The 9937-nt window shown below is 41.4% G+C and overlaps 1 protein-coding gene across 3 annotated transcripts in view; it reads left to right on the top strand.

Moving 5' to 3' along the window:
- The window catches only part of ABCB1 (ATP binding cassette subfamily B member 1), a 90645-nt gene extending 82269 nt beyond the window's left edge, over nt 1–8376 (top strand). For all 3 annotated transcript variants that reach the window (XM_011364135.2, XM_023533424.1, XM_023533435.1), the window contains 3 exons: nt 4137–4343; nt 6820–6966; nt 7787–8376. In XM_011364135.2, the coding sequence (XP_011362437.1) occupies nt 4137–4343; nt 6820–6966; nt 7787–7990 (558 nt within the window). In that variant the 3' untranslated portion in view covers nt 7991–8376. The remainder of the gene's footprint in view (nt 1–4136; nt 4344–6819; nt 6967–7786) is intronic.
- The last annotated feature ends 1561 nt before the right edge of the window (nt 8377–9937 follow it).

The raw sequence follows: 9937 nt of genomic DNA on the forward strand, positions 1-9937 counted from the left end.
CCAGAAGTGGGACTACGGGGTCCTTCTTTATCTCTTGTTATAAAGTCTTTGTTTTAAAGTCTATTTTGTCTGGTATAAGCATTGCTACCCCAGATTTTTTTTTTTTTCATTTCAATTTTCATGAAATACCTTTTTCCATCTCTTTCAGTCTGTGTGTCTTTTGATCTAAAGTATCTTTTATAGGCAGCATACATAAGGGTCTTGTTTTCTTATCCATTCAGCCACCCTATTTTTTGGTTGGAGCATTTAATTCTTTTTCATTTGTAGTACTTGTTGATAGATATATAGTTATCGCCATTTTATTATTCATATTGTTGATACTTTTTTTCCTTCTTCTTAAAGAAGTGCCTTCAACATTTCCCGTAATATGGCTTGGTGCTGATGAACTCCTTTAGCTTTTTCTTGTCTGGGAAGCTCTTTATCTGTCCTTTGATTCTAAATGATAGCTTTGTTGGGTGGAGTGAGTACTCTTGATTCTTGCTTTTTATCACTTCGAATATTTCGTGCCAATCTCTTCTGGCCTGCAAAGTTTCTGTTAAGAAATCAGGTGACAAAGTTTCTGTTGTGAAATCAGTCTCTTGAGAGTTCCCTTGTAGGTAACTAATTGCTTTTCTTTTGCTACTTTTAAGATTCATTCTCTCTTTGTCTTTAAGGCATTTTAATTATGATGTATTTTGGTGTGGGCCTCTCGTTTGGGTTCATCTCGTTTGAGACTCTCTGTCCTTCCTGGGCTTGTATGTCTAGTTCTTTCACCAGGTTAGGAAAGTTTTTTGTCATTATTTCTTCAAATAGCTTTTCAATTTTTTGTTCTCTCTCTTCTCCTTCTGGTATCCCTCCGATGCGAATGTTATTATACCTGATGTTGTCCCAGAGGCCCCTTAAACTAGTCTCATTTGGGGGGCTGGGGATTCTTTTTTCTCATTGCTGTTCTGATTGGGTGTTTTTTGCTACCTTACCAGAGGATCAAATTGCTGATTTGATCCTCTGCTTCGTCTAACCTACTATTGATTCCCTCTAATGTATTCTTCATTTCAGTTATTGTATCCTTCATTTCTAACTGGTTCTTTTCTATGTTTTTGAGCTCCATTTTTATTTTTTCTATCTCTTTATTAGAGTTCTCACTTAGTTCATCTACTCTTGCCCTAAGTTCCTTGAGCATCCTTATAACCAGTGTTTTGAACTCTGCATCTGGTAGATTTGTCTCTATTTTGTTTAGTTCTTTTTCTGGATCTTTGTTCTGTTCTTTCATGTGGGACATGTTTCTTTGTCTCCCCATTTTGGCTGCCTCCCTCTGTTTGATTCTATGTATTAGGTAGGGCTCCCAAGTCTCCCAGTCTTAGTAGAGTGGCTTTATGCAATAGGTGTCCTGTGGAGCCCAGTGGTGCAATCTTCCCTGGTCATTTGAGGCAGGGACTCAAGGTGTGTCTCTTGTATGGGTTGTGTGTGCTCTCCTGTTATAATTAAGCCTTGGTTGTTGTTTGCACATTGATGGGAAGGATTGACCCTTGGACTCATTGGTTGTGAGGATTGGCCAGTGAGGGGCTAACCTTACAGAGTAGGATTCATGTTAGCAGGGATCTAGTGCCTGCCAGTCTGCCCTTAAGGTGTGTCCTCCTCAGATGCAGCCCTAGGTGGTACTCCAGCTCTGGCTCCAGTGGAAGCTGGCCAGTGGGTGTGCTGGCCCAAGGGTCCTTTGGGAGGGGCCCAGCTGCAGGCCAAGTTAAGCTGCAACCTTCGCACCTGGCAAGAGTGTAGAGTCTTTGCACTAAGCAGTTCGCAGATGGCTGCCACCCATGCTGGCCTTAGAGGTGCCTCGAGAGGCCAAGCCAGGAACTGAGGCTAGCTGCTGCTAGTGCTAGGCTTGGGGCTGCTCAACAAGAGGTATGGGACATGCTGAAGCCAGATGCTGCTGCTCTGGGTTTTATGAGCCTTTGAGAGATTTTAGGAAAGTCCACAGCGTGAGCCAAGACAGGTCATTTGTATGGGAAAAACCACTGGAGGTAGCTTGGGTGGGCCCGGAAGTTGGGAGGGATGGGTCTCAGGGAATTACCTGGGCGGAGTGACCTGTATTATCCAGGTCTATGGAGACTCAGATATGGTGGCCCCTTGAGTCTGTAGGGCAGGACTGGGGAAGGCTCAACAAAAGAACAAAGGATACAGCCAGCACTTCTATCTGGGAGAAAGTAGCCCCTCCAGCCCTTGCCCTGAAGCCAGACAACTCAGTTCCTTCCTGTATGTTCCCAACAGTCCTTGAGCAGCTGCTTCAGCACTTGAGCTCAAAGTAAGTGAGTCTGTCACCGAGTAAGTCCATGCACAGGCCCTTTAAGAGAAACGTCTGTGACTGTAGCTTTTTGTCTCATTCAGCCATAATCTCTGCTGGTTTTCACAACCAGGGGTTGTGGGTACGTCTCTTCTTGGCACTGGATCCCTAGTCTGGGCAGCCCAGAGTGGAGCCAGGACCCCTTGCTCCTCCTGAGAGGACATCTGCAGCCAAGATAACCCTCCCAATTCTCAACTGCCACACGCAGTTGTAGAATCAGCCCATAAAGAGTCTCTGCCACTCCTACCAGTCTGGAGGAGGCCTCTTCTGTATGTCCCCAGTTACGGGACTTCTGTTCAGCCAGACCTCAGGTGACTTCCAATTATGATCATTCTGTAGTTTTGTTGTAATTTTGATGTGATTGTGAGAGGAAGCCAGCACAACATCTGCCTTCTACACCATCACTCATGTCATCTTAGGAGATGAACAGCTCTCTCACTAGAATGGCAGAATTCTCTTGCAAAGCAGATCTTTTGGGCAGGCATATCCACATCAGAGAATAAGGATTTTATCAGCAAGACTGTGTAAGGGGCACCTCTCTGGGCTTCTGCAGCATGATTCCAGGAGCCAAGTCACTAAAGAAAGGCCAATCTTTCCTGCCTATTCTTTTGACTCAGCATCGTAGATGTCCATCCATCCTTTTATCTATCAGCCATCTATCCATCCGCTATTTTCAAGTACAGCATACGCACAGAAATACAGGTGGCTGACAATCCTTTTGTGCATACTCTGTGTCCAGCACTGTGCTAACTGGGGTCTATACGTGATCTCATTTAATTCTCAATTCTTTGCATTTAGGAATTATCACAAATCCTGTTTTACTCATAGGGAAACTCTCAGAAAATTAAATCACTTTCTCAACATCAACGACTAAGATTATAGCAGCCACCCTCCCATACTCACTTCTATTCCATTTAACTGCTATACCCCATTCCTCAAAAACCCGATCCTAACTAGCTCAAGGCAGATCAGAAACCTGACCTGAAAATCTATTATGTGGTTATAGAAGTTATCTATTTCCAATCTAATCTCAGCTTCTTTTCCTATGAAAAATTGATACATAAGAATATGGATGCCAGGATATATGCCATAAATGCATTATAGCATTGTATTAGTTTCCCTTTGGCTGCTATAGCAAATTACAGAAATTTAGTGGTGTAAAACAACACAAATTTATTATATTACAAATTCTGGATTCCAGGGTGTCCAAAATGGGTCTTACTGTGCTGAAATCAAGGTGGCAGCAGGGCTGGGTTTCTTCTGGAGGCTCTAAGGGAGAATCTATCTTCGTACCTCTTCTAACTCCTGGCCCCTGTCTCCTCCATCTTCAAAGCCAGCAAAGACTGATCAAGTCTTACTACTGTGGCACCGCTCTGATGCTCGTTCTCCTGCCTCCTTCCACAGTTAAGGACCGTTATGGTTTCATTGGGCCCACCTGTATAATCCAAGATACTCTATTTTGAGATCAGCTGATGAGCAACCTTATACCTTAATTCTCCTTTGCCATGTGACATAACATTCACAAGTTTCATGAATTAGAACATGGGTATCTTGTAAGTGTGTGTGGCGGCTGGGGCGGGGGGTTGCGTTATTCTGCCTACCTCATGCATATATCAGAAACCAGAGTAAAAAACAGAAGAAACATGACCGTTCCTTAAAGCATAGAACTATGACCATATTTAATTATCCCTGATAATCCAAAAACCCAACAACAGAAATGTAGTCTCACAGTAATTTGGGAGTTTTAATGTGTGAAATAATGGTGTTAATTTTGCTGTCCTGGTCCTGAAGTTTGTCTGTGTACTCTTGTTTTCAGCTTATTGACAGCAAAGAAATAAAGCACCTGAATGTCCAGTGGCTCCGAGCACAGTTGGGCATTGTGTCCCAGGAGCCTATCCTTTTCGACTGCAGCATTGGCGAGAACATTGCCTACGGAGACAATAGCCGGGTCGTGTCACAGGAAGAGATTGAGCGGGCCGCCAAGGAGGCCAACATACACCACTTCATTGAAACATTGCCTGATGTAAGTCTCTCCAAATTAGGAGCCCAGGAGCCCGTGGCAGTCTTCCTGGCATATAGTCTGATTTCTACAGGACTGATTTACCGAAGGTCAAGAGAAATGAGCAACCACAACACACACACACCTAAATACAAGCATCAGGCCACACTTTCTATGCCCATTCGGTTATGTTTACCTGATCCACCTGACTGTCCCTGTGAACAAGCCTGACCTAAAATTAGTACATATGTCTGGGAGACCTTTCCCTTCAAGTCTAAGTGCAGGGCCTGTAGAAGCAGCATGATCCTCTCTCCTCATTTCTCTCCCAGCCATTCTTCTGTCTCCCTGAAGCTCTTCTCCAAGCCTCAAACCTCCCTCTGAGGAGTCAGGCCAGGGAACTGGACCCATGCAAGAAAGAAGGTTCTCTCTAAATAGGGCTGAGCCATTGGAGTGACTGTGATGGCATGTAATCTCTCACCATGGCCCATTCCATGGGTCCCAAGCTCTGCTTATAGGGTTGATTATTGAAACCTTTCCTGGGCTATTGTCCCATGGCTGTCCTCTGCATTCCTCCTAGGAAGTTAGATAAACAGAACCTCTCACTCTCTCTTATGTGCCTTTGGCCCTATATTTTGAAATGGATCTAAACTTCCTCCCCCAATTATCACCAGTTATGTTCTTTATTATAAGGAAGTGCCCCCTAAAAAATAAAGCCCAGTAGCCTCAAACCAGTAGGCAAGGCTATCTCATGGACATGAGATGGTAATACCAGGTGGCCCTAACTCATTCCTAAGATTTCCTTTTTCTTAGGCTCTTTTTTGGATAACTGCTGCCACCAAATGAGAGGCCCCAAGAGGAGGCATTGTCCCCCTTCCCTCCTTTAACGTTCTAGCTCAACTATGAACAATTAGCCCCCCAAGGATAGAAAAATTTTAAATATAGCTTCGATCCCCTTTACTAAAGACAAGGTCAGTGTTCTCAAATTATGGGCACGGACCACCACCACCAGCACATCAGCACCGCCTGGGAACTTGTGAGAAATGTAGATTTTCAGGCCCTACCCCATACCTGCTGAATCAGAAACTTCGGACGTGGAGTCCACCCGTCTGTGTTTTAATAGCTCAGGTAATGCTCACACAGGCTAAAGTGTGAGGACCACTGGTCTAGGGGTTGACAAAAACACAGTGAGTAACTATTTCCTAGCTTAGTAAATGCACCTTGCCCATCTGGCATTTGTCTACAACTGGGACCCTACCTTTCTGGGCTCCTGGTCTCATTCTATCACACAAAGCATACCTGTAGACTTTGTGATTCTTTTCCTCAGGGTCTAGACAAGGAAAGACAAGGCAAACCCCTTGTCTTGTTTCCTGTCTAAAGATCCACTTCTTTCCCTGAGTGATTCGTACTAGGATTTACCTCACCCTTCTAGTTACCTCCTTCCTTCAGGGTTAGAGCCCTGTCTTTACCTCCCTCAATAGGCTTGATACTTTATCAGTGCAACCCAGGCACCTCTACACTCACATGGGACATAGTGCTTTTGCCTCCCAGGCAGAGGTAGCCCTGGGCTAGAGCCAGTCCCAAGCATATGCTGGAACCTCCCCTGGAGTCTTCTTATTCCATCTGCAGATGGAGACCTCAGTCTGAGTGCCATAGAACTAAGATTGCCAGATATAGCAAATCAAAATAGGCAATGCTAGATAGAACAAGAATTTTACAGTCAAACACTGGGTGTCAGAATCAGAGCCTACAGTTGACTAAAATTTTAGCCTGGCAAGCACCTGAAAATAATGATAATATTGTTTTCCAGGTTACACGTGCTATCACATCCCATTTTGGCTTTCTCCTATATAACTTCTTAATTCCTGTCCCTGTCATCATATTGAATAGTTAGTGACAGTTATCTACTGTGGCAACAGTATGTTAAAATTTGGGGGGAGAACTCTAAAAAAAATAATAAAAGGAGAGTTCATCTTTTAAAGTTATGTATCAAAATAGAATTCTTTAACATCCACTAAAATGGGCTGAAATGTTAGAGACAGCTTTATAAAAACACTCACATGCTGGCCAAAAGGCTAGCATCCCAAGAATTTCTTCCCTTCTTCACTTTAAAATAATGTGGAGAGCGTCACCTGCTGGATATAAATAAAATGAACTTTACTTATTTTATTATGCATAGCCTGTTCAAATCAAATTTCCTTCTTCCTACCAATCTTTGTCCCAAATATGAAACCAGAGACTAACATTGCAACAATATTCTTCTTCATGAACATGATGACTTGTTTACACTAAAACATAACTTAAGACACAAGTATCTATTTTCAAGAAAAGAGATAAAACCTGCCATTTAGAGCTATGTTTTTGTTTGATTTTCTATGAACCTATTCTTAACTTGAACCAAAACTTTTTTTGTACATATGGAAGTGGTTATCCTATTTTCTGTAAGCAAACTCTTTTTTAGAACTTTGGTTCTACTTTCATAATAACTAAACCCTATTTGCAGAAATATAACACTAGAGTAGGAGACAAAGGCGCCCAGCTCTCCGGTGGCCAGAAACAGCGCATTGCAATAGCACGTGCCCTTGTTAGACGGCCTCAAATTTTGCTTTTGGATGAAGCTACATCAGCTCTAGATACAGAAAGTGAAAAGGTAAGAATTTAAATTGGACTCATTCACACTCAAATCAGTTGTAGTCGAAAGGTTTAAATTTATGTTTCTATCTTCCACAATAGAAAACGAAATTTAGCCAGATATGTTGATTGTTACTTATTTCACCTTTCAGTAGAATTTAAACACTTTCTGTAGCTGTTGCTAAAGAGAACTAAGATAAAATGAGGCAAATTAGTCTTATAGCATTTATGCTCTGAAAACAGCCCTGGATCACTTTGTATTGACCTAAGATGCTGTAGTCCAGAGACATAGTTTCGTTTCTACTGGCATTTTCTCCTCAGCAACTATATAAAAAAGTGGATGGCAGTACAATATTAAAAGCTAACTGTACTTTAAGATAAATATTAGAAATCATTTTCAGTTTGGGAAAAGTTGAGTATTTAGTTATCCGAATGAAAAACTAATCCTGAGATGTTCCCTATCTTAAAAATGCCAAAATGTAGGGAGGCTGTGTTGATCTGTGCTCAGTCTTCCTGAATTTGCTGTAGAGCTGGACCAGAGGGCTGCTTTGAAAGATGTTCTGAGGCTAGGTACACCAATAAACCTTTTAAAATGGTTGATGGGCTGTATTTATTGTAATAACTTTGAGAATAGATAACTCGGAACTAATTCAAATTAAGATTCAATTATCTTCTGATATGACAAATCCCTTGCTTTGAATAAGCTGTTATATTTCACTGATACCATTGTTAAAGAAGGACCTATTGTTGGATAAATTATTTTTGAGACTTATTGTGGAAGAGGAATTAAAGAGAGAGGACTATTTTAATTAGAATTAATTTACGTGATTACTGAACAGGTTGTCCAAGAAGCCCTTGACAGAGCCAGAGAAGGCCGCACCTGCATTGTGATCGCTCACCGCCTGTCCACCATCCAGAATGCAGACTTAATAGTGGTGTTTCAGAATGGCAAAATCAAGGAGCACGGCACACATCAACAGCTGCTGGCGCAGAAAGGCATCTATTTTTCCATGGTCAGCGTCCAGGCTGGAGCCAAACGCTAGTGAACTGTGACCATATGAGCTGTTAAATATTTTCTAATATTTGTGTTAAAATATGGCATTTAATCAAAGTTAAAAAGTGAGCACTTACTGGAAAACTATGTAGAGTTACCTGTTTAATATTTCCCAACACAAGATCATTCCACCAAGTTCAGAGTCTTCAGAGACTTTGTAATTAAAGGAACCGGAAGGATCATCATCAAATGGAATAAAATAAAAGTTTTAATTGTAATAGAAAACTTATAGAATGATTCAAAGTAGCTTTTGTTAATAAAGTGTATAACTTTTGTTTATGTTTGCTTATTTGGACTGTAATTGCCTTGCTAAAAGATTATAGAAGTAGCAATATTTGCATAAAGTGCATACAATAAAACTAAACTTTTATATGACTGGGGCCATCTTGTCTGAAATACCTGTAAATATGTCACCTCCCAGTTGGAATATTGAAGATTACATATGCATTTTTAAAAAAGGCTCTTTTAAAAACTCCCATTAATTTTTGTGGGAATGGTTAAATAATGTAAATACTTCCTATTCCACATGTCTTTTCACACTGGATTCTAAAGAACCATCTACCTTCATTCTTCTTGGACTTGACCCTGCTGATCTTTGCATTAACACATTATGATGGCTCTCAAGCTGACCACACAGATCAATACCAAGATTTGGGGGGGTTGGAGTGGGGCAGAAGATGCACAATTGTGAAATGTACACTTTGATATACATTAAATATTTTGCATTGCTCTTATTAAGGGCTCTTACAAGATTTTAATATTTTTGTACTTTAGAAAATACAATCATTCTTTTTGTTTGTTTGTTCTGATAATGAATCACTTTTCCCCAGTAATTGATCTTTCCCAAAGATGATCTTTCTGGTGGCAGATGTTTAAGATGTGCCATAACTTTAAATACAGCATCATGCAAACATGATGAAAAAAATATATATATCACAAAGAATGATACTATGACTCAAAAAAAATCCAAAAAGCACTATAAACAAGATCGAAGAGCAAAAGCTGAGAGCAATATTTGTTATATTTGTTATAAACAGTTGATACCCTTAATATATGAAGAATTTTAAAAGGAAAAAATGCCATCACCTCCAAAGAAAAGTAGACAAAGAACATGGTCAGGTAATTCCCAAAGAAGAAATAGATAAGAAAAAAAGTGCACAATCTCAAAGAAATGCATATTAAAAGTAACATCAGCCTCATGGTGAAAAAATCTTTTGTTTGCTCTCAACAACAATAATTTGGCATCCATCCACAAACAAAAGTGCCTTTTGGGGGGCTGTGGAATTCAGCACCATATGCTCAAGGACCTGAGGAGAGTCTTTCCCACTGTGTGTCGGGTAATTGGCATATAGATCTTGGTCCTGGCTGTGGACCCTGGAGTAGCCTGTGAACTGCCTTCAGCCCTTCTTGGCCTAGGTCTGGAAGCCCCTGCAAAACACTGTCTTAGCCAAAAACCACTGAACAAGAGAGTGTTTATAGAAGTCCAGTTTCAGAAGAAAAATTCGTGCATATCATTGGAGAGAAAAAAATATGAGTTTAGATGCATTGGAGAGGATAAAAGGAACAGTTTGACTTGACTCGCATTATCCCTCCCCTAAAGTAACACAGCTTAGAGCCAAGAGGGATCTCAGCCTGTGATTTTTCTAATGGGGAAAGTGAGAGCTTGCGAGTGAGGATCTGATCTCCCCAGCTTTGGGGGACTGCTAAAGAAGCTCATTTCTCTCTTGCCCCATCCAGAGTACTGAATTGTGAGCTGCATGGCTAGGGGAGGGAAGAAACTGGAAGAGTGGCAGATAGGACTCAGAGGGCATGAAAATTATGCGGAGCCTACTAACTGCATTGTGGACTCTACCAAAGAGCCCGCCCACAAGCTGCTGAGAACACCTCAGCTGCAGATCTCTTCAAATGGCCCACAGGCACCCCAAGTGCTCCATGC

This window comes from Pteropus vampyrus, unplaced genomic scaffold (genome assembly GCF_000151845.1).
Source record: "Pteropus vampyrus isolate Shadow unplaced genomic scaffold, Pvam_2.0 Scaffold4, whole genome shotgun sequence".
NCBI lineage: Eukaryota > Metazoa > Chordata > Mammalia > Chiroptera > Pteropodidae > Pteropus > Pteropus vampyrus.